This window comes from Passer domesticus, chromosome 10, assembly GCF_036417665.1.
Source record: "Passer domesticus isolate bPasDom1 chromosome 10, bPasDom1.hap1, whole genome shotgun sequence".
Taxonomy (NCBI): Eukaryota; Metazoa; Chordata; class Aves; order Passeriformes; family Passeridae; genus Passer; species Passer domesticus.
The window spans coordinates 25,185,929-25,210,789 of record NC_087483.1 but is presented as its reverse complement, the minus strand read 5'-3'; the positions used below and the strand labels follow the sequence as shown (position 1 = coordinate 25,210,789).

General features: G+C 38.2%; 2 protein-coding genes across 5 annotated transcripts in view; both read right to left on the bottom strand.

Annotated features, from left to right (window-relative positions):
* Nucleotides 1–1,837: 1,837 nt before the first annotated feature.
* Nucleotides 1,838–19,566, bottom strand: GALNT3 (polypeptide N-acetylgalactosaminyltransferase 3). Of its 4 annotated transcripts, none has more exons than XM_064434615.1 (11): nt 19,416–19,566; nt 11,391–12,000; nt 9,852–10,024; nt 9,035–9,184; nt 8,549–8,783; nt 7,715–7,832; nt 7,133–7,333; nt 5,919–6,050; nt 5,193–5,294; nt 2,479–2,631; nt 1,838–2,025 (listed from the first exon to the last, which is right to left on the bottom strand). In XM_064434615.1, the coding sequence occupies exons 2-11, from the start codon at nt 11,897–11,899 to the stop codon at nt 1,903–1,905; spliced, it is 1,896 nt and encodes a 631-aa protein (XP_064290685.1). In that variant the 5' UTR covers nt 11,900–12,000; nt 19,416–19,566; the 3' UTR covers nt 1,838–1,902. The 4 variants fall into 4 exon arrangements, with proteins under 4 accessions (XP_064290685.1, XP_064290686.1, XP_064290687.1 ...); XM_064434616.1 differs by lacking the exon at nt 19,416–19,566 and adding an exon at nt 19,023–19,141; XM_064434617.1 differs by lacking the exon at nt 19,416–19,566 and adding an exon at nt 13,435–14,408.
* Nucleotides 19,567–23,896: 4,330 nt separating this feature from the next.
* Nucleotides 23,897–24,861, bottom strand: part of TTC21B (tetratricopeptide repeat domain 21B) — a 33,137-nt gene continuing 32,172 nt past the window's right edge. The window contains exon 29 of the mRNA XM_064434604.1: nt 23,897–24,239. Coding sequence (XP_064290674.1) covers nt 24,162–24,239 — 78 coding nt within the window. The 3' untranslated portion in view covers nt 23,897–24,161. The remainder of the gene's footprint in view (nt 24,240–24,861) is intronic.

The window sequence follows — 24,861 nt, the reverse complement described above, 5'->3', positions numbered from 1 at the left end:
CAGGTTCCTTGGACACTGAGTTTCCATTCCATACCCAGGGTTCAACACAACACAGCTGCTCTCTGTGTAATCTCCCATCCTCTATTCATATTCAACAATTTTCCCACTGACCTGCATTATGTTTTTCCTTAACTCCCCAGTTTTATCAAGTGCGTGTATTGGCCTTCAAATACTGGTTTGACCTGCAAAAGTAGTAATACATTGCATTCCATTACCAAATTAAAATATTTATCAGAGGATGCAGGCAGATCTTTGTGCAGTGTTGTTCTACACAACCTTCCAGTCCCAGTGGCATAAGTAACCCTTCCGGGTACAGTCTTTCCAGCAATTTCTGTTCACTCTGTATCAAGTTATATTTCAAGTCGTACAGCTTTTATTTCCTGGGATACTCTCAGCAGGTGTCTCCAAAAGCCTTACAAAAGCTGAGGCACAACTCAAAGGCATTATCAAGCCTGAAAAATAAATTAACATTAAAGCTTCTGGAAAATTATCACTGGTCCTTGTTTATACACTTGTCTTTTAGATAACTTATAAGTACTAAAAAGAATTTTTCTTGCTTTTATTCAGAAACTGAACTCATTAGTCAGGTACCATTAAATTATGAACAGGCTCCTTCCCCATCACAGAAATAAAAAAAAAAACCAAAAACCGTATCATCATCCATTAACCCACCAGACTTAAATTAGCACTTATCTGTAGTGCTATTACTTACTTACTAGGACAAAAGAACATATTTATTATTAGTGTATTTTTGTCCTATTCAGCCTTTAATACCCACTTCTTCAAATTTATTCTCAGCTTTATATTTGATCATGCAGCCAAATACTTTTGTCTTCACTTTATAAATTTTAACAAGTTGATTATACATTTGATGATGCTTCTATAATATAGAATTTCTATTTGCTATATTATTTTCTATCAGCAGAATAGTTAAGAAGGCCAAGGTCTCCCTCAGACTGATAAATCTGAAATCAGTCCTTTGTAAAAAGGGGAAACAGAAACAAGAAAAAATATTAATATGCAAGTGTTGGCACAAGAAATTATGTATGGATAACATTAGAAACCTGTGATGTAAACATTGCATAAATCACTAGAAGGTAGGGGCAGAAGTTTACTAGAGAACATGTAGTTTAAAGGCAATAGTGAACAAAATGCTGAAAAAATGTGTGAATGTTAAGCAGCTCAGAAGCCTACTACAATAAAACTTTATAATAATTTTTTAAGTCCACGAAATATAAAAACGTATACAAGAATTTCTGGCTAAACAAAAGGTTAGTATCAAAATAAGCAGATTTTCCATTAAAATAATCATAAATACATATTTTAGTGAAATTACTTTTTTAATCTAAAACTGACTTTCTAGAAGCCGAGCACAAGGTCGTATCCTATTTGGCTTTGACCTGATGGTCTAATTTTCCAAATGAAGAAACTTAAAAAATAGAGAAAGTTCACGGAGTAAATTATTACAAAAAATAAAGTCAGCCATTTGAGCATATAAACCATATATATAAAGTGTATTGGGTTTTAGACAGCAGACAATAATTTCTCACAACACTACAGAGAAAATTAGTCATCTTCAGAAGTACTTACAGTATCTCAAAATAAACCCCCACATATGGCCCCTAAGATAAGAGAACGAACAAGATCCATAAATCAGTGGTCAACATATAAAGTCTTATCATAGAAATATTGTAAACAAAATATAACCAGGATCCCAATTATCTTTGGTATACCAGAGTCCCAGGGAATCTCTTATGACACATTTTATATCCAACTTAAGAGGGAAAAGAAACTCTTTAAACATTTTGCATTTAAACAATCACATTAAAATCCAGTATATGCATATGACACAATTCAGAATGGTTCTTTTAATAAAATTATTCTGGCCTATAATATCAAGTCTTAATTGTTCTGGCCAAAAATCCACTTCTGGAAAGGGTCTGATGGATTACAGGATGCCAAACTCGGATGCTCTCCATTTCCTGTAAGGCACATATGTAGTGCTTCATTGTATAGAGTTTGATCCTAAAGTGAGGCAAAAAAGGAGGAAAAGAAAAGTGAACAAACAATGAACATGCTAGCTCCCCCCACAGTTCTTCCCCCAAGCTGGGTGCTAAAGAGTAAGCTCATACAGGTGGGTGCAGAGGGGGCTAGAAAATACATAAGTAGTGTGTAAGTGCCTACTTGCTTTGTCAGGAAAATTTTGTGAATTATTTTAAAAATACAAAACATCTGAATTGACTTCCAGGTGGATGTCTAGACAAACATACTAAAGGATATCAACTGGTTTTTTAAGTGACATTCCTACTAGTGACATCAAGTTTTGATCTGTAACTGAAAAGCCGAAATTATCTCCATTTTCTGGCCAAAACTAACATTTTTTTGGGTTCAGAGTTTTTCTTTTGTTGGTGTTTTTGCTTTTATTGAAAATCCAAAATTAACTAATAAAAAGGTCATTTCACTGCTCAGGATAGGTACCTTCTGGTGCAGCCACTGCTCTTCCCCAACAGCAAAGGTTTTCTGGCCTTTGTAGGTGCACTCACGAAGCTGCACAGGTCCCTTGGAAGCATGCAGACAAAGCTCCTTCTGAATGTTATGGCGAATTTCGTGGTGTGCAGAATATTCAAAGTACTATTTAAATAATTTTTTAAAAAGTTTGGTAAACAAACACAAAGAAATTAATAAATTAATATTAAATTTAGCCTTTCAAATTCTCATACACAAAATAATAAATTTCTTATTAAAAAATTTGAGACTACAGAATAATTCCTCTGATTTTTAGCATAGACACTTCGAAAGTGTTTACAAAACTAAAAGCAGTTTTTAATAGTAATGCAATACTAATTTATACTTGTATGTATAAATTGGAAATAACATTTGCTGCACGTGTGATGCAAAATCTTAGTCCCACACAGACCATATATAATTCAAGGAGACAAAGTGAAGAGTAGAGATAGCTAAGATAACTTAAATTTTGGCATTTCTTAAGTAAAAATCTGCATTCAATTCTGTTGCTAGATTTTGGTTTTTCTTAGAGCAACCAAAAAGAAAAGTTGTCACACAAAACAGCAACTTTTGCTGCTCAATCTAAACAATAAATGTGAACAATAGGATACAATATAGCCTATTGTGAGATAACCATTAGAAAATTATAAGCATGTATTTTGTGAGCGCATTTTACCATGATTTCCTGACAGCAAAGTACTCGTGAGACTCAGCTATAATTCTGATCCTAACAGGGATTTACTTCTAAAAGTTAGACACAGCTATTCTTCTACTCCTTCAGCCCTAACCTAACATTTGGTCTCTTCCTTTTCTCCCACATTTACCAGCAGAGTCCCTAACATCACATCTCACTGTTTCTTGCCTCTGGATGTCAGCCACCCTCATCATATCTTTCCTTTGAACATGAAGGCCAGGCTCAGTTACCCCCCTTGGCCTTCTGTTTTCCAGTGGTCAGCAATCACCTCCTCGCTACCTTGGGAACCGTGGGAACAGCACTGAGGAACAAACAGGCATCCCACTCTTAAATCCCTAGGACCAACATTAGTCCTCAAAACAGGTAGAGAAAGAGTGACCTGCCTAGTCATTTAGCTCTCAGACATAGTAATTTACTCTTCATCTGCCAATCTGACTTAATCTGTCCTTTTATTTTTGGAACTTCAACATCTCTGCAAGCCCTGAAAATAATGACTTGAAAGCTATGTTTAGAAATTTATTAATTTTGGATATTGAGATGGGCATGCTCCCAGCCTCCAATATTCTAAAAAGAAAAAATAATACACAACTGATGTACAACTCTGAAAACTAGGTTCTCTTTTCTACTTCCATTTCAAATATATGGACAAAGATGGCAGCATGGGAAATATCAGCCTACACTGCTGAGAGTCTGGTAAAGAAGGGAGGACAACTGAAAACAGAGCATTGTAATGAGAAGGGTTAAGTAAGCAGATATGCATCTCTTAAGCATTATCAGCAAAATCAGGTCTCTGAAGGCTGGCATTTAAAGAGATTCAGACTGTTATTTTGTAGCAGGAGAGAAAACAAAAAACGAAAGAATAGAATTTTAGTATAGTCCAAGATAACTTAAGAGAACAATAGAAACATACAGTAGATCTCTTTATACAATGTCTTTCTACAGGGTTCCCAAATTAATGACTGTGACAATGTGAAAAGGCTAATAGTATTAATCCACAATCAAATAAAACCCCAAATTCAATCCCGTAAGAAGCTAACATAATAGGGTAGTTCTTAATCTAGACAGCATGCCATGTCTCACAAAAAATTATCAGGAAGAAAGCATCACCTGACTAGGATTATGTGTCTCAATTTTCACAGTGCCATCAATGTGCCATGGATGTTTTTTAAGATTGAAAAAAAAAATGTATTAGCACCCTCCCCCCATAAGATAACAATTATATTCTAATAAAAACTTTTAGACCTTTGCTGACCTTTAATTATTAAGGATCACTTTTAAACAACAGAGAAATGTGCATTTCTGGGCAGGGAAAGAGATGTTCTTTTTGTTAGTATTACAGTTATGATGGAACAACTGAGTATCTGAAATCTATTGCAAGTCATATTGCAGAAGGAACAGAGCATCATGGCTGCCTCCAAGAGCTATGGACCAAAGAGAGCTCCTCTTGAACAAATGGAATCACATTATTCACTTGCATTAGCCAGTACAGGATAGGCCACTTTGACCTCACACTGTGAGGCTGCTAGCGTGATAGGGAAGGTGGCTCAGGCCTGGGCACTTGGTCTCCCATTGGCTGGATTCCAACCAACATCTTCCTTGACAGTGCGAGTCCTGGTGACAGAGAAAGAAGCGAGAGGAGGAAGCATAAGGAGAGGAAGAATTAAGAAGACAACACTTATAAGACAGAAGTAAGGGTGGCATGAAAAGGTTTTGCATAGAAAAGAGAGGGCAAGTGAAGCAGTGCAAGTGTGTTTGAAATCCGAATTTGTATATTGAAGTTAAAACATTAGAAACAGGACATGACATGAAGAGTGGTATGGAACTTTTCTTTAAAAATACATATAGGAATTAACTGTTTAAGAAAATAAAGGAAAAATGAGATAGAGAAATTGTATATTAAAAATTAGTCAATTTCTCTAAAATTAATTAAAAGTTTTTTTACAGTAAAGCTACAACAGAAGAAAGAATAAAAATCAGGTATTAAATATTTTACCTGGTTTCCTCCAAGTCCATGACAAGAATACATAATCAAGGGTTTGCCACCATGGTTATTTTCACCAACATCCAGACACATGCGGTTACCTATATTTTTTAACTAAAGAAAGGGTGTTGTCAGGATAAAAAAGCTCAGTGAAATGACTGGAGAAGCTCAAACTCTCTCAGTCATAGACAAAAGTCACCTGTAGTTTAACAACAATTACAGCAATTCTTTCATTTTTACTTTCTGCTATGCTCCAATCTAAAAACCCTGTTTCCCCAGGTTATCTTTTCAAACTAAAAGCCTAGTAACTACAGTCACACATGGAATTATTAGCCTGCTCTGTACAATGTTACTGTGATTCAAATCACAGTTTGAACAGATACACGTAAAATATTGAAAACAGGAGGAAGGGAAAGTTTTATTTGTAGCTACATGCTGAAAATTCATGTTCACCTCAAACTGAGAGCTATTACTTTTTTTGTTTGTTTTAGCAATGCAATGTCTAAAGTTATTTGGCAGGGAAAATGACTTTTGACATAAATGAAAAATGAAAATGACACAGCTATTGACAAAGCTATAAAAGGTGTGCAGAACAGATTCTTTGTCCAGAGCAGTGACAGAAAACCCTAGAGCAGTTAAAATTAACTGAAGTCTAAAAGCTATGGCTAAGGTAGTACAAGAGATTAGCAAACTTCCTGGACTAAGAAGAACATAGGAAGTAATTAAAATTAAACTTACATATCCAGAAAACAAAGGATTCAGGTCTGGCACATATGCTTCTGGATAAACATTACTGAGGTACCAGGTAAAATTTTTACACTGCAGGCGCTGCCTTAAATCAAGTCTTTTTGATATGTCTCCAAATGTTTTCTGTTAAAGGAAAGGAGGTAAAGAAGGATGGAAGATAAACATATTAACATTCATTTTTCACATGTAAAACTATGTAGTACTGTGTAGTACTAGGCAAGTTTTAAGCTTCCTTTGTTGCTTTTTTTCTTGTTAATGCTGTACTACAGCAGTTACTGCTGTCTTTCAGTGTCATAACACCACTGATATCCTGTCCGCAGCATTTCAAAGGACTTGCAAGAAAAATACATTGCAAGATTGAAAACACATAAGTATCTTTAGTCCCCAGAAAGTTTTAACACAATGCCATGAAGAGGGAAAGTCCAAGAACATGCTGATTACAGCCATAAAGCCAACTGATCTCACTAAAAGTGTACACTGAAACAACAAACTGGATTAATTAAATAATTAGCATAATATCCAGTACTATGTAGAATCTCCCAAACAAAATTCAGCTGTTTAGCTGCTGAATATGCCTAGGAAATGTAATGCTATCAGTGATACAATAATCACAAAAATTTATCACATGAAGGGGGAAAATAGCTTCTAAAAGAAAACTTAGAATTCTATCTGGGCAGAAAATGTACAAAATAAACAAGCCAACACTCAACCTCAATCCCAAATATTTATTTACTTGAAAATAACTGACTTTTTAAGCAGATAGAGACAGGATGGTTATCCATCATCAGGTAACTTTTGTTCTGCTGCTAAAGAACCACAAAACCTGCTTTTTCAGTAAGAATACTAAGCAACTTGAAACTAAGAAGACATTTTTCTCACTCCAGAAAATAAGTTAGTTTACATTGTCTACATCCATTAGTTTCTCTCATGTTCTTCTGGTAGTTCCTGCATCCACACAAGGCAAACAAGCCAGGAGAATGTAAGAAAAAAAGCACCAATTAAAAACCTCGCCATACAAAATCAACATTCATCACCCAAACACTTTAGGTTTTTTCAAGTTTGTTGGGACTGCAGCTTTAAGCAAACAAAACAGTCTTTTCATTAAAACATCTAGAACCCTTACATACTTTGTCAATAAATAACTTTTGCTCACCAAAACTTTCACCGCAGCAAGTGTGATTTCTAATACCACCACCACCACCTACTTGTTTCACAATTTTTGCTGCCTCTGTGTTTCTTCGGTAAAATATTTCTTTATATTCATCCATCCACACTTCTGCAAGGCGAACTTGATTACGTGTGATCACCTGAGTACCTTTTGGGAAAGTATGGGGACTCTTGCTGCGAAAGACATGGCCAACAACAGAGCAAGGCATGATCTCCAACTGTCCACCACATTGCCATACCTAATAATAACATTTAGTGTGTAAGTACACTGCAATTAGAATCCAGGGAGTGGAAAAAAATTCAGTAATACTATTGTTTGCCAGAACACATCAAACCACTAGCAAGAGTACATATATCAGGCATGCCATTAGTGAATTTCCTAATCATATAAGCTCTGGAAACACACATTCCAGATAGCAACCCTAAAAGCATTTTAAAAAACATTAAAAACAGTTTAGTGAGCATGCTTGTATTTTATTTCATAGGTAAGTAGTAACTCAATTTTCCTTGTCCTAGTTGGCTGATTGAGCAGAGGAGTCAATATCTAATACTAATTTATTCTCAAATCCTCTGTACACTGTCAGCATAGAGACAGTTGCTAATTAAGGAACTAAACTTACTCTGAAAGACATTTCTATATTTTCACCTCCCCAGATTTCCATTTCTTCATCATAGCTTCCAATGTGTTCAAAGTAGTCTTTTGATATTGAAAAGAGACCTCCAGCAAAAGTAGGTGTTCTGCAAAAACAAAATTTTACTGAGAAAGACAGAACGTTTTTTTAAATATAGATGTGAAATCATGGTGCAACTGTTCTAGGAATTTTCCATGCAGTTGTTCGTATTTCACTACTGTGATGCATATTCCTGGCATAGATAACACTTCTAGCACTTAAATATGTTCACACAGAGTCTCACTTGACATTTATTAAGAACTTGTTCAGACTAACAATTGCTGGCATAAAAGAAAGCATCAGGAAAACAAACAGATTTTCTCTGTATGGAGGAAATCGAGCAAAAGTACAACTCCTACAGACCAGTAACTGTCTGTGGACAAAGCAGGTTCAATTATTATCAAATGCACTACTGGATAAGTCTGGTATTTGGGTGCTCTGACCCTTTTTGTCATTCTTTCAAGTAAAGTGAATGAGAAGACAGAATCATTGTACTGTCTCTGAAAATACCTTTCTAACCCTCCTCCATGCCTCCCCCCTAGGAATATAAGCAATTTCCACTGGATATAGAAGAAGTAATGCAGAGCAATTACTACCTTAAGGAGGCGATATTTTTATGAATGCTTTAAAATGTGGTTTGTAAAGAAAGTATAAAAAAACCATAGACGATCCTAAGATGTCTCATTACGCTTATCTGAAGAACTAATTTATTTACAAACTATTGTTCGTAAGATAAACTCTGTGAAAACAGAAGGATTTAAATAGTATTCAAATTAAATTTACCTAATTGGATAGGTTTCATCCTTTCTTCTTTTATTCTCATGTTTAGGAAGAGACTCCCATCCAAATGACAAACTCCAATCAAAATTTCCTCTGTTGTGGCTATGCACATAAGGAGATGGTTTACTGAATTCAAAGGTATTGAGATCGATAGAAGCAATGTCAGGGCTTACAACAGCGACAGGATTCTCAGCTATTCTTGCCAATAACGGCTCTAACCAGCCATAAAAGCATTCACCTGTGGAGAAAATGGGAACACTGAATTTTGGCTTGGCTATAAAGTAGTACACAGGGTATGTTTTAACATGTCCAGCAAGCCAATATGGACTATTTTAAAATGGCATTGTTAATTGTACTTTCAATAATATGAAATAGCAATAGGAAAGATGATCTATTGCTAACATTTAAAATTCATTAAAAATCTGCAACATTAAATTAAAGACAACAGCATTATAAACCAGACCTGACAAGTTTACAGGTTACACTTACAATGAGCATCCAGGAAGGTAAGGGTCTCTCCTGTTGCTACTGAAGCTCCCAACAACCGTGCAGTGATCAGACCTTTTCTTTCCTTCTGACGGACCACTTTAACTATCTGAAACTGTTTCACATATTCATCTAGTTTATCATGCAGGTACTCTAGAAAGAGAAATCAGTGTCAGGATATTCAGGGTATACATGCCACTGCCCAAAATGTTACACTGTTAAGTGAACAAGATAAACAATTCACACTAATCCCAGAAATTATCTCTACATCAAAGCCATAAAAATTCTCATCTGCTGAAGGTTATTTTTAGGACCTGAGTATTTTGGGGGTAAGGGTGTAGGAAGAGGTGACCAGCAGAGAACAGGAGATGGAACATTAAAATAATTCTGAACAAGAAAGGATGTGCTAGTACATCTCTGCTGCAGTGTTAACCGTTTGAATACCAATTCCATTTTCATAGTAAATGGATCTCATATTATCTGCAGAACATGCAAATTCTTTCCTTAATGATGGCACATTTACACAGTTTTCAAAGGCTACAGTATTTACAACAACAACAGAAGCCAAAATTAAGTGTTCCGATTTTAAGAAAGAAACCCACACCTCGCATGAAACATCCCACATTATCTTTTTTATTCTGCCCAACCTAAGTATTAAACTGTACTACTCAGCATACTTCACATCCAAGTGTTTCCATATACTCAATACAGATTTGTAAAAAAGTGTAAATAGTGATAAAGAGACCTTAGGCAATTATCTGCAATCCTAACCTCTTCAATTAAAAACAAAAACAGAAGCAAAAGCAGGAAGATTTCTTACCATCTACACTGGCATCATCCACCAAAATAATCTCTTTCAGCAGTATGGCAGGAGATGTGTACATCACACTGTGGACAGTTCTGAGCAGAGTTGACCACGCTTCATTGTGGAAAACAATGATAATGCTTGTGGTTGGCAACGGCGGGCAGCGCTTAAACTTTTGTTCAATACATCTACAAATTAGAAAGTGTCAGGCGTTACAAAATGGACAACAATTTTTTACTCTAACTCTTAAACGCTTCTTTCTAGTAGTACAAAACTTTATAACTATGGACATTAAATTGTCCTGCTTTTCAGCTCTCTATCCTAGCTTTGGAGTGCAAAGGTAGGTACTTCAACTGAAGCAGCTGTTCAGAATATTTTTTTTAATATAATGATTGAGAATTGAACAACTTAGTTTTGCTTCTGCCTGCCTCACACACATTTGAGTGCATTTCATATAATACCAAGGCCTTCTTCAGGAAAAAATATTATTTTATTGAGACCAGAAGGTACTGACTGAGCTAACTCAAAAGTCACTGCTGAAACCTAAGAACACAAAGAAGAATATTTATTACAAAAAATTCAGAGTTTGCAAGGAAAATATAGCCTATCTAATTCAAATTTCAAAGCTCTGTAGAAGTGCTATGTAAGGCTTAGGGCAGCATGTCCCATTCAAGGGATACAATTTTAAACCCACAGTATTTCAAGACTCACATATCCTAAACATAACTTTAGATCCAATGGCAAGTCAAGATGACAATGCTGTATTCATAAGTTGCACACTTACTGTTTAGGGCCTGTGGTTATTACCTTGGGGTAATAACCTAAACACTACTGTTTAGGTTATTACCCCAAGGTAATAACCACAGTCACTGCCTCACAGAATACACAAGCAAAGCCTCCCCAGCTGTGCTCTAGGAGAGGTTATGGTGAGCTGCACTGTGTATCAGCAGCGGCCCAGTAAGTTCAGCCACTTCTGGCACAGATGGCTGACAGCATTTCACCTGACACTGACAGAGACTGCTCATGACTAAAACCCACTCTGCCCAAGTCTACAGTCTACATTTAAAAAATTCTTCAATTCTTCAAAGACTGCTGCTGAGATCTTCCATTCCCTTGTTCCCCCAAGTTTACAAATCCAAATTTATTAAATTGTGCCTAAATTCCTAATTTATTAAATTAAATTATGTAGTTTTATTAACACTGAATGCTAAAAAAGTGGCGGGGGAGTGGTGTTTTAATTGGAAAAATGTTGAAACCACATTTTTATTCTAAGTAGAACTAAGCACGCTTCCTGAAAGTTACTCAGAAATTTTAGCCTTAAAGGCAAAATCAGAACACCTTATTTAAATATGGTTACTTTGAATTCAAAACCATGAAAGAAGTGAGCTTTTCTAAACATTCTTAGCTTTGGCACTGTGGATCACTATGTACAGCCAATCATTATGTATAGCTAGGAGACTTTCCTAAACTATCACCTAGCTGAACTCAAATCACTTTGCAGGCTGAATTTCTGAGAAGTTTTTCAACTATCAGGACATACACATTTCAACTTACTCAGGAGGTCGAGTGTCTGGTCCAAGATCTCGGTGTAAAGAAATCCTATCACTTGCAAATGCATTAAAACAGTGTTTCTCTTCTCCAGCCTGTTTTTCTTTCTGTTCTTCTGAATTTAAGTTGATGGTTTTAAATGCTTTGCCAGAAGCTCCAGGAGCATTGGGATCTTGAAGGGGTCGATCTAGAAAGGGTTTCAGTTCCACTGGAGTATAGTGCCCTGCCAAGCAGAGTCTCTCTCCAGGAACCTTAGTTTGCCTAATGGGTGCTTTTATCTGCATTTTTGGCTTTGCACCTTTGATATTGTTCATAGCATTTAACACAAGACCTAATACATGACTTTTCTTTCCAACAACTGGCTCAATCCCTGCTTCATCCTTAAAATCTTGAACACCCACTTCTCTTTGTAATAAAAATAAAAATACCAGAAAGACAAACACAATAATGCTAAACTTCCAGAGTTTCCAGTGAAAAAATGTCTTAAATAGTTTAGGTGTCTTTTTCAAGGCCATTCTAGTTTTAAAAATTTTCACACAACAAATACAGTTTGTTCTTCTTGTTGAAGAACAGTTGTTCGTCAAATATGTCACAGCATTTCTTGAAATTGTAACACCTGTAAAGTAAAACAAATAGTATTAATTTAGACATCTAGTATACTCAACTATGTAAAGCCATAAGAAATTAATGGGAAGGAATTAATCCACAGCTCCCAAAAGTCAAACGTTATGCATGCTACATCACTTAAAGATACATCAAACCTATCTATAAGATACCCAAAATGCCCTTTCCCTTCTTTTTGCTTTGGGTTTTATTTGTTAAATATATTTCATATAGAAGAACCAGAAATCAGGCATACCATCAAGAATAAAACATTATTTCTACACAGTGCCACTACTTCAAGTTTATTTTCTTCCAAGTAGTTTGTTTAAAATTAGAATAAAGTCTTAGGGAAGCAGGGAATTTTAATTCAATGATGGGACAGAAGAAGAACAGGTGGCATCAACACATTAGTTCAAGCTGCATGTCAGAGAGAGCCATGTGGAAAGTGAACTAAAATATAGGAAAGACTTTTCAATCAACTTATTTCAACAATTTTCAAGTTTCTGCCATTATTTTTGTCACAGACAAGTAACTATTCATTTGATTTCAAAGACGAAATTATGAAAGACATTTGAGGACCACCAAATCCAAGTGATTTGAATTAAATTCTCTCTGCCAAACTGGCAGTTTACACGGGGATACCGTCTGCCATCAGCCTGAATAGCTAAAATAGCTATTCAGGGAATAGCTTCATTTTTGTCTAAATTACATGTATGTGAATCCTGAAGAGAAATAAACAGCATCTAGCTCAAAGCCACACTTCCCACTTGCTAACTACTGACCACAAAATTGCGAAAAACTACTTTTCTATTTATTCCTCTGAAATACAAGTACATCTTAACTGGAATAATATATACTCAGGAAGAGATACAAGTCAGAGAAAACAAAAACCCCCACCCCTTACCTGCTTTTCTTCCAGAATCTGTAGGAGAAACTAAGCATCTAGATTTCTTCACATTATACTGATTTTCAAAGTTTATGCCAGCTTAATAAACCCATACATTCAAACTACAGTGTTTTTACCATAGAGTTATTGTTAAAAGAATGCAGAGGGGAAGCATATTAGATCATACTAAAAGGTACCAAAAACATGCTTCTCAACTCAGAAAATTTCAAAAAAACCAAACCAAACAAACCAGTCCACTTCTGTGTCACATATTATTTTACATTTTTCCTTACTGCTGAAACATTTGAACTACAATACTGATACCTTTATATGGAACACTACAAATAAAAACTTTCTTCCCTTTGAAAGAATTGCAACCAAATTACCAAACTACCAGACTGAAAAATGTCTTGTTTTCACACAGTGTCTGGTGGGTTGGTCTTGACTGGCTGCCAGACACCAACCCAGCCACTCTCTTGCTTTCCATCCTCAGCATGACAGTGGGGACAAAAAAAGACAGAAAATCACATGGGTTGAGCTAAGGACACCGTGATCACTTACCAGTTACTGCCCAAGGTGAAATAGACTTGCAATGATGAATTTGAATTTACTGCCAATTAAAAGTAAGTAGGATGGTGAGAAACAAAGGCTCAAACTACCTCCCCTGGCTCAGCTTCACTCCTCCCTTCCCAATTCTTCTCTCTCTTCTGACCTAGTGGTCAGAAGAAATGAATAATAAGGGCTGTGGTTAGCTTGTAAGACTTCAGCACTCCTTCCTCTGCACAATTTTCCCCTACTCCAGCACAGACTCTCTATACAGTGCAGTACTCCAGCACAAACTGCTCCACCATGGCCATCCAGGGGTCACAGCTCCTGCCAGGATCTTGCTCCATAGGCTGCAGCTTTCTCCAGGGGAAATGCACCTGCTCTGGCCTGGGCTCCTGCACAGGCTGCAGAGTGCATGCCTCCTCTGGGGTGGTCCTTCATGGGCTGCAGAGAAATTCTTCACTACAGTCTTCTCCATGAGCTGCAGGGGGAATATCTGCTCCAGTGCCTGGAATACCTCCTCCCCTCCTTCTTCACTGACCTTGGGTTCTGCAGAGTTTCACATTTTTCTCACTCCTCTTTCTCACAGCTGCTGTGCAGTATTTTTTACCCTTTCTTAAATACCTCATCACAGAGGCACCACCTGCTACACTGGGTGGCTCAGCTTTGGCCAACAGTGGGTCTATTCTACAGCTGGCTGGAACCAGCTGTGTTCAGCCCTGGATGAGATAAGGTGGGGGGGCAGCCCCACATCTCTTAGCACAGAGGCCACCTGTGCAGTCATCCTCACCCCCTAACCTGGCCATGAAAATGCAATACACAATGTAAAACACCAACTATATGCACAGATCAGCACTCAGCATTGCAGGGACTATAGCCTCTGCAGGTTGCTAACCAGGAATGATTTCCTAACACCATCAAAAAGAAAATCACATTACTGTTTTGCAGTGCACCATGCACAAGCATGTAAGATACTAGTAAATCTGAAAGCCTAGAAATCAATAAGCAATATAAATATAGCCTCCTCAAATGGAAAAAAACCAAAACCAAGCAATTGTATATATACCTCCATCCATACATATATTTGAAATACATGATGTCATAAGAGGCATTAGAAACAAGAGACATGTGGAGAATGCTGCCACAACACTTGTATGAAATGTGTCTGTCCCCAGAAAAAAACCTTCCCTGGAGTTAGGTGGGTTGTGGAAGACAGCAACACAAGTTAACCCTTTCAGTGTGCATTAGAACACTCTACCAGCATGCCATGCACAGAAACAAAAGATGTTTCTCTAAGAAAAGATCAAGTGACAGCCTTGGAATATTATGTGCAGCAAACACCAGGTGGACAGAGGCTTGATTGCCACAAGCATACAGCAAAACCCTTTGATATAGACAAATGCTGAGTGTAGCTTTGTTGACAAAATATCTGATAGGGATATTGCTTACAATAAGAGAAGAGTTCTTTGTCCCACAAAAGAGTAGCAGTTTCCAGAACAGAAGCTGCATTGTCCAAAGAACTTTTGCCATGAAAGCTGTATTTTACTTAGGGTTTTTACCAGGATAATTTTGTAGTCAGAAATACAATCTTTACTCCCCACAAATGCCTCTCACATTTTCATGGCATAGCAATGTGTCAGCAAACACAGACCAAGCTACTATTCAATCCTCCAGGACATGATGAAGAAATATGTGGCATGATTAAACTCCCTGGGGTGACTGTTTAGCAAAGTGTTTAATCTTCTATTCATTAGTGTTATTTTCACTAATAGTAGTCTGGATTCTCACAGCCCTTTGAAATAACTAGCCCTAAACATCAGAAGTTGGATCCTTTTGGTTTTTTTTGGGGAAGAAAAAAACCAGAAAACTAAAATGTACTACTGAATTCTTCTACAAGTGCCAAAAAGCAGCTGCCACACTACTTCAAACCACATCACATGGGCAGTGTGAGAATTCAATGCAGTCTATGTTACACTATGCCACCCACTGGTTCTGATGTCAGACTGTCTGCAAAAACTCGCACAAGAAAGCCTTGCTAATGTAGCCAACAAGTAGAAAACTCTGAAATTTTTGTTAGCTTGATCTAAACAACACAGTAGAGAATAATCTTTTATAAAAAAGTGAAAGTGTCATTATCCTAAATCAGCAGAAATCCTTTCCAATCATAAGAGACAAAATTCATTTGGGTTAGTATCAACAATATATTTGACCTCAGTTTTTTTTAAAAAAGTATTTTAAAATCCACTTTTCTTCTATCCAAGTGTTAAACAGGTTTCAAGTGTTTCCTGACAATACTGCTTATAGAACATAAAAATCTAAAAGAATAAGTAAAAATACTAAAACCAAAACAAAAAAAAATCCTTAAAAAATGGGAAAAATAGGGGGAAATGGTTCAGAATTATTCTAATCAAAATAATTTAACTACACAACTTGGCTTCAACTTGATCGAATTCTTCTATAATTGGAGGAGCACAGTCTCACAGAAAGTTTGTCTATTTCTCCTTGTCACCAAAGCATACAATCCCTTCCTCAAACATTAGAGCCCCCTTAATCAAAGGTGGGTGTGAATAAAAACACTGAACAAATACTTCCACTACTGGGATTTCTGAATCTAAAATTCTGAACAGGGCTTTTTGTTTTCTTTGCGTGAGTATCAATGTAGGTGCTACTAAAACATTAGTTACTGAAATAATCAGTTTGGTAAATGATATTTTCATCTTCTACCACCATGGACATTGATGCTTTTTTCTATTGGCAAATAAATTTAAAAAAAATCAATGAACCAAACTGTTTGTACTTCCTAGAAGTTCATCTCAGAGGAACATCCATTCACATAAGCACCTTTGGTGACAGACTAAGAAACATCCAATTCAGAGTGAACCCTTCATAAAGGTCAAGCTTTATATGGTATGTGAAGATTCTTCATAGAATAAAAACCATTCAAAAGCACTTCAGAAACTTGGGATAATTGAATAAGTTGCTTAAGTTTAGCAAACTATGCTACTGTTTAGAAGAATATTAGCTCATGAAAGAAATAAAGGAAAAAAAGGTAAAATGAAAGGTACAGAAGTTAAAGACTAAAGACATGAAAATGAGAAACAGAATCAGCAGTTTAGTTTCTATCTCCACACTTGCTCATCTGTTTCAGTCAGAGCTCCTACTGAATGGACTCCTACATAGGGTACACATACCTGAAAGAGAAATGCACAAACCCTACCCAGGTGCTGTTCCTCCGGGTACATTCTTTGAAGCTCAGCCAGTTAAAAAAAGTTGTTAGAGGAATTCTGCATGTGTTCAGTTCCTGAGCCTTCATTTTAGAAACATTAAAGAACACAGGTTATTCTAGCAAATACTGGATGTAACCTGCCTCACTGATTAGGACAGAGAAAGCAGAAGCTGTACCTTTGGAGGAGCATTCTGAATGAAGAAGTTTATTCTGAAGAAGTTCTGAGCAACAGCAGCACAGAACAGCTTACTGAAACAAACTTGGTAAGTATCTCTTTCAGCAGTTTCATTTAGATTAAAAAAACACATGAGGAAAAACCCCAAACAAGCCATCACCAAACCTCCTTCTATGTATTTCAATGGAAATGCTTCAAATTCAAACTTTCACATGCTCTTTCAAAATTAGCACTACTACCATTCTTCCACAGCCAAGCTCTGCATGTGGTAGGCAGAGACAGACAGTTCTCTTTGACAATTAATAGCATAGTAAAAATACACAGTAACCATATATTATAAAAATATTTATCGTTTATTTTTACAGACCTGGGATATATAAATGACAAGCACTTATCTCAAATTTAAATTTCACTCAGCTCTGTATTTTCCTTTTTTACCTTGGTCAGATTGTTTTGGGCCTCTGTTAAAATTATTTTAGACTGTCCCTAAAAATGCTATGATGAAAAGTGAGCATGACAGCAGCTGTAAAGTGCTGTTTTAACTTAGAAGGATTAGTGTCTCATTTTCATTTAAGCACCAGAAGATAACGTCTGGACCATAACTGGAGCACTTTTGTTTGTTTTCCTGATTGTAGCAACACTTCTAAGATAACAAAACCATCCAAGTATCAAGTGCAGGCCTTAAAATCACAGTTTTCTAACTGGCCTTAAACTTTTGTTTAAGTGATAAGCATAAAGCAAAGAAAGTTACCTCATGGGAGATTTACTGAGATTTACTGGAATAGTGACTGCTAAACTAATCTTTGTTGGAAGCTCCCATAGCTGTCTTCACTTTCCTTCTCTCCCCACTTCAGTGCCTCTTTTCCAGATACATTTCACTGCTGAATAATGTCAGTCCACTGTAGTTAGTCACTGATGCTAAAATTTAATTGCTGAATCACTGTCAGTGGTTTTGTGATATGATTCTCTTTAAGCAGAACTATTTCCTATGGTACATGATCTCAGTGAGTCTTAGGGAAAATCAGACAATAGTAAGACAGACAGCAAGTGAATAAATCCATGACTGAAAAAAATCGAGCATTTTATAGTTTAGAAACTTGAGGCACTTTCTGATTTTGTAGAAGACAGGCACAACAATGAACATATTAGTATAAGAAACTCATAAGTGTTGGCAGGCAACTGATCAACATTTCATATCATGAACATGACTCTCTACATGGATTCCAAAAGCGGGAAAACCTTGGACTAGGTAACAGCTCATCAAACAGGCAAACAAGGCAGCAAACTTGGCAAAGCAAAAAGAAATTATCTCAAAGCAACACAGTGTGTCATCTAGAACCACAGACACTGGGGAAACGTCACAGAGAGGGCAATTATTCCTTGTTCCTAGTTTGACAGGGCTCAAAATAGGAACAGATATCCAGGCTGCTTCTGGTACCACCCCACCCCAAAAAAGACACAAGTTAAGTGGCAATAGCAGTTACCAGGAGGAGGAGCTCCTTCCCACAGCGCAACAAAAATAGCAATTCAGGCTCTCCGTAACTAACTTAATTTTTACTTTGCTCTGTTATTGAGAAGCCTCAAGATGACAGTAGCAGATGCCAAACTGACCAGGCGATTGAGCAAACCTGGCTAAAAAAGGAAACCAAACCCTGTAAGTTGGCTGCTTTGTCTCAGGCTCTGAGTCTGGCAGCTCAGCAGTGTACCACTGCCTTTAGTCAAGACTGAAGTGATCAATAGAATTGATAATCTTTTAAACAAAGGGGGTCTTTTTGTTACAGATGACTAACATATACAACACTACTGAGATGCATACATATTTGTATTTCCAGTAAGACTTTTTATTTAACCGACTAAAATTTTTATGAATAAATTCCTTTTTGTAAAGGAATATTTTATACGAAGTTTAAAAAAATTCAAACTCCGTGACACTGAGGTTATAAAATTTAAAGGACACTTCTGTCAGTTTCCAGACCTAAGCAAACATTGTCTAAGTACAGTCACCTGCTGTGCAGCAGACTAACAAACTGCCGGAGGGCAGAGACAACGCGGTAACTCTTGGAAAGCCCTCTGAGTAGGATGAAATACACCAGAGTTATCTGGCAATGTACACAACTGGTACCACCCTGAATCAACGCGGTACTGCGGGCAAACCCTTGGGCGGGATCCGTACGTGGCACAGACACCTCCCTCGGTCAATACCTTCGGTTTGGACAGTGCATCCGGCCGGCAATTCCCGGAGCCCTGTGAGCGCGGGCGGCAGCCGCGGCTCCCCTGCCGCTCCCCGCTGCCCCGAGCGGAGCCCTCAGGGCCGGGCTGGCCCGGGCAGGCCCCTGCGGGGGGCCGGCGGCCGCGCCGCGAGCGAGGGCACCGCGCGTGGGGCGCGCGCGCCGGGGGGCGGCTGAGGGGACCCGGGGCAGCCCCGGCCCCGCGCCGCCCAGGGCCGCCCCCGGACCTCACGGCTCCCGCCCGCCTCCGAGCCCCGCCGGGCGGAGGAGAAGCGGCAGCGGACGCTGCCCCGCCGCCGGACACAGCCCTTGGACAGGCCAAGGAGGAGCGGAGCCGCGCGGTGCCTGCCGAGGCTCCCCCACTCACCTCGTCCGGCGGGAGGACGGCGAAGGCGCTGCCGAGCCAGCGGCACCGGAGCCCCGGGAGGCCGGAGCCGGGCGGGCTCTGCGGCTTCCGCCCCGCGCCCGCCAGGTGCGCGCGGCCGGCTCCGCGCCTGCGCCCGCGCGCCCCGCCCTCACCTGGCGCCCAGGTGCGCGAGGCGGCCCCGGCGGCGCGCCCGGGGAGCCGCGGAGCCGCTGTGCCCATCCCGGTGCGCCCATCCCGCTGTGCCCATCCCCCTGAGCCCACCCCGCTGTGCCCATCCCGGTGCGCCCATCCCGCTGTGCCCATCCCCCTGAGCCCATCCCGGTGCGCCCATCCCCCTGAGCCCACCCCGCTGCGCCCATGCCGCCCCCGCCCCGGACACGGAGCTCCGGCACTGCGCGCACCCAGCGCCGCACGGCCGAGCCGCTGCCGGGATCGCTTCTACCAGCCGAGCGTCGCGTTGTGCTCGATGGGATCGACCAAGCACTCCCAGTGCTGGGAAACAACACAAAATCCCTCTGAGGTGAGATCACAGACTGGGAGAAGGGATAACACACTGAGCTCGCTCTCTTCACAATGTAGTTTCCCAGAGAGATAGGAACAAAATCACTTTTCTACAGAAGCATGGTTGATGTGGGGCAGAATAAACTCGAAGTAATATTTGCACTCCCGAAACAGAGTGTAGAGTCTCCCCTTTGTACGCTCAAATAATAGGTGCACAATCAGCGCCTCACTCCAGCACTTCAAAATTTCTTTCTTTGAGCTGCTGAACCGCAGGTATCGAAACGTGCTCTGCAAGTAGAAGGGAGTTGGCAGTACTTGTACTGATTTGTGTCACAGCAGTGCCAAAAATGGTGATGCCAGTTCTTTTAGGAATTAATATTGCCCAGGAACACTTAATACAGATTCAGACTAGAATCTCTCACAATTCATGGTTCTGTTATTTCTAGAATGCTAAAACCCTTCCTTAGGACTTTGACAGCTGATGCCTAAACCGTGCTAAGCACTACAGCACCTGAGACAGGCACAGCCAGTGTTCAACATTTGTAGCACAAAATTCAACTAAGGCAAATTTCTAGAGTGAACTTTTAAAAATCTGCTGTTTCCCAAAATAAAGCCTGCATTAACAGGCATACTGATTCCTAAAAAAACCCAAACACCTGACCCCAACCATCAAGAACAGTATCAAAGGAAACCCCACCTCAGAACAAGACTTAGACCATTCACATAGCTTCTCTTTTAGCAAGCACCATGACACATAATTAGCAACAACTTTTAGCAGAGACAGAAGCATGAGATTTTTGCAGTAATGGTCCAATTCTCTGCATTTTATGGCAGGTCAATGTTGCAAAAACCAAAGAGTTCTAATTTCATTGCAAGATGAAAGAAGTAAAATCACAGAGCAAATGAAGCTAGACAGCAAAATCACTGTTAAGATCTTTGAAAAGTGGCATAGTTATAAGCTGATGGAAAAGTACTTGCTAGTGAAATATTTTCTCATTTTCCTATTCTTCCTGTTCAGCACTGTATATGGAACACATTAATGAGTTCTTTATCATCAACTTCTGATGAGCCAGAATCCACTGCCACTGAGACTTTCCCAAAATGTCACCTTTCAAAGAAAATCTTCAGCAAATTATCTAACATTATAAGCTCTGTTTAAAGTATGTTTATAAAACTACTCACTCATTTCATGAATAACAAGATTACATTTTAGGCTACTAAACCAGAGCTGCCTGATTTTAGAAAGTCTACAGCCTTTCTAAAAATTGCAGTAGCTATATTTGAGAAATTATTTGCAATAGTCAAACCTAGTCCAGAAATGGGAAAAAAACCCACTTCAAATTCCTTCCACTATATTTTTGTTAAGAATCTCACTAGTTTACTTATTTTTAGCTATTTATACTAATTATTTTTGCCTAATGATACTTCCTAGCCCATCTTTTTAGCATTCTACAAATCTAAAAAAATGGTTGCAAATTAAAATAGTATTTAGCACAAAGTTACCAAAAATAATTTCATTTCCTCCAGAAGATATTCTAGGCATTCTGTACCTGCAGATGAAAAGGGGGACAAGAGAGAAGAGGAATAGACACCTATGGCTTATGTTGCTATAGCTACAAGATGCTTAGATTTTCAGTTCCACTGAATGAATCAATAGAAAGCACAGCTTCACTCTCCTCTTTTATTCATCAAAGGCAAAACTGGAAGATGGGTTGCTAAGCAACATCACACTGAAGAGTGCAGGGCTTTGAAATTAGCATTACTGACTCCCCTCCATCCTAGAAGTCTGTTCCATTCAAACCCACTTATTAAGGAGCTAAAACACCCCACCAAACTACCAGAACATGCATTTTTAAAGTAAGAAACAGTAAAAGCAGAGAGGTATGACACCAAACCATTTTTTTCTGCAGATAAAGTAAAAATAAAAAAAAAAAAAGAAAAAAAAGAAAAAAAAGAAAAAAAAGAAAAAAAAGAAAAGAAGCACAGGAAAACTTAAAGTGGCTTATATAAACCAAAAGGATATAGAAAGGACATTTATTTCTACTGAGAATATTTTAGTAAAGCAAGATTTTTTCTGAAAGACTACTCAGAGCCTTTTTAAAAAAAAATGAAATCCAAAGACATGTCTCATTTACACTCCTATTTTAAAAACCTCACATACAAAGACACCAGTGCCTAGATGGCTAGCGGGAATTCGGAAATCCTACCTGCATGGTATATACATAAAACTCTTCACCAGAAGTTAGCCACAGAAAGCCTAAAGTCTCAGTTCAATTTCTATCAACTGATTTCTGTATCCTACTATTGTCGTGACTTAATCTGTCACACCCACCGTATGAAAGGCTAATGTCCATCTTAAGAGAAAAGCAAATCAGATGCAGGTATCTTGACATTTTTGAAGACATTTTGCACCTATTTTTATTCTGAACTTCAGCTAAATGTTATTCCTACGCTATCCAGGAAATAACAACACATTGATACTGCATGAATAGGGCTGTGTACAAAGAAATGTTGTTTTACTTGAAGCTGCCTCAATAAGTACTTATTCTTTTAACAGTGAAAAAACCCCACCAACGAGTATAGTTTAAGAATTTATAATCTAATGACCCCCCCCATCCTCAGCATTTCCCAGATCTTTCCGTGTTCCTCATTCCACTCCAATACCATCAATTTTTCCCTAGTATACTAAACCTTCCTCCTCTGAGCTCTGTCATGCTGCAAAACTTACATGCAAGAAACGGGGCAGTCACATACACACTGACTGATGGTGCTCAAACACAAGCGACAAAGCCACACTGAAATTTTCAAGGACTCCTAGGGAAGAAGAGGCCACTTATTTGAGTCTCTTCTCTGTTCTAATATCCACACAAATCTTGCAGAAGTGTTGTAGTCCTGAGACACATCTATTCATTTTAGTTTAGCTGACCAACAGCTCCAAAGTCACTGGAATGCAGGATGTAGCAACCACCAGCAGGCAGCATCATTGTCTAAGTGATGCACCTCAACGGATTCAGAAAACAAGACTAAAAATTCCCAATATACAGCACCCAGTTATTGACAAGCAAGATTAGATACAACAGCAAACACTTTGGTAGCCTTAACATTGAGTTGGCCTACAAAGAAACCCAAAAATCAAACTGAAAGTGACTTTACACAATGTCAACGGGAAAAGCCAAAAACTCAAATGGCTTATAAAGCATATAAACTTAATCACTACCATTAAGAATTCCCTTTTCATGCCAAAATATTACTTTTCTAGTAAGACACATACCACATCAAGTACTGTTTGAAAACCAAATACAGCAGTGCAACAAGGATTTTTCAAAAATTCTGCATCAGTGAAAAGAAACCTGATCTTTCTCCTTCCTTTCACTCATTCATGACACGCTACTGCTCCCCTAAAGATTCACCGGCGTATTCTGTATGTGAGACAAAACCATAATCCCCTGTAATAAAAGTTATTTCCCTAAAAAGATGTTTTATAGAGATCAAACAAAATGAGTGTCAATTTCTGCTTATGACTATATTGTCTACACATACAGTGTTGAAAGACTATCCAATACAAATTAAGGACAGTTTTCTTCATGGAAATCTGACAGGTGGATAATAGCATGAGCAGAAAGTAAATTCTGTGTAAGAGCTGCAGGATCTATGAAAGTCTTTATTCAGCATTTATACAGGATCTAAATTTTAACTGTTACATTTTCATTTAAAATGTAAATTTCATTAAAAATATAAATTTGAGAACAATACACACAGCAGTTTTCAAGATTTTTTAAAAAATAAAGCACATCTTTAATATATGTAGAAAAAAAAACCCCTCATAATTTAGAAATACACCTGTACTAATAAAGATTGCACCGTAATTATGAAGTAATGGTTTATATGAACTAAACCCCACCATTTTAACAATGCACCTCCAGTAGATAAGACAGGTTGTTGTTTTAGTGTTGTTTCAAATAAACACAAAAAAAATTGAGTTATGTTTAAAACATTTTTATAATGCTGATAACAATTCACATAACACATGTGGGAGTGGGAGTGGTATTCTATCCTGAATGAGAACAAATACAATTTCTTTCAGGGTTGCAGATTTTTCATAAAAATAATCCAGATCTCTAATACAGTTAAATTCATCACATCCACAGTATTTTTTTGCTGACGTGGTCTCTGTCACTGCAGTATTTCATTCATAGTTTCCAAAGTCTGGTTAACAGAACTCCATGAGTCATACAAAAAACAAATTCAGTTTCTTAGAGATGCACGGGCCTTGTCCAGTATTTCCTTCCTGATCTTTGGATAGTTTGGATGTACTTTAAGGACCTGTCAAAAGACAATACAACCCAAAGTTCTGAGTTGGTAATCCCCCTCATCACTGAGCTGACACATTTTAAAACTAAAATAACAATAAGTTTGTTTTCAGAATGCACAAATATTTAATTGTGGACACAGACCACCACACATGCAAGTCAAAACCACCTCTATCAAAGACACTTTTGCTTCATTTCCACTGTCCTTTCAGCTTGGTGCAAAAGACACAGGGATCAAGGGCTCAGGCCTCTGAGTGGCCTGAAATGCCATGAATCAGAAGGCACCTCTGGAGACATTTCTGAGGTTTTAAGCATGCTTTCCCTGCAATGATGAACTGCCTTTATGGTTTAATTCCCTTGACTCTTTCTTAGCATATTCTACCTACTTCATCTCCCCTTCAATTCCCTCTTCTCCCTTACCCTTCCATTCATTTTGTCCTTCCTAATTATCTTTATTTCTCCCAAAATGAGCAAATTTAATTTATTTTATTATTAGGATGAATAATTATTAATTCATAATATTCCCTCTGCTTCTTTAATAGTAGCCCTTCCTCTTACTCTACATTCTCTCTGCTTATATTTAGACATAAAAGATAATACTTCAAGTTACTTTCTAACAGTGTCCTCTGATACCA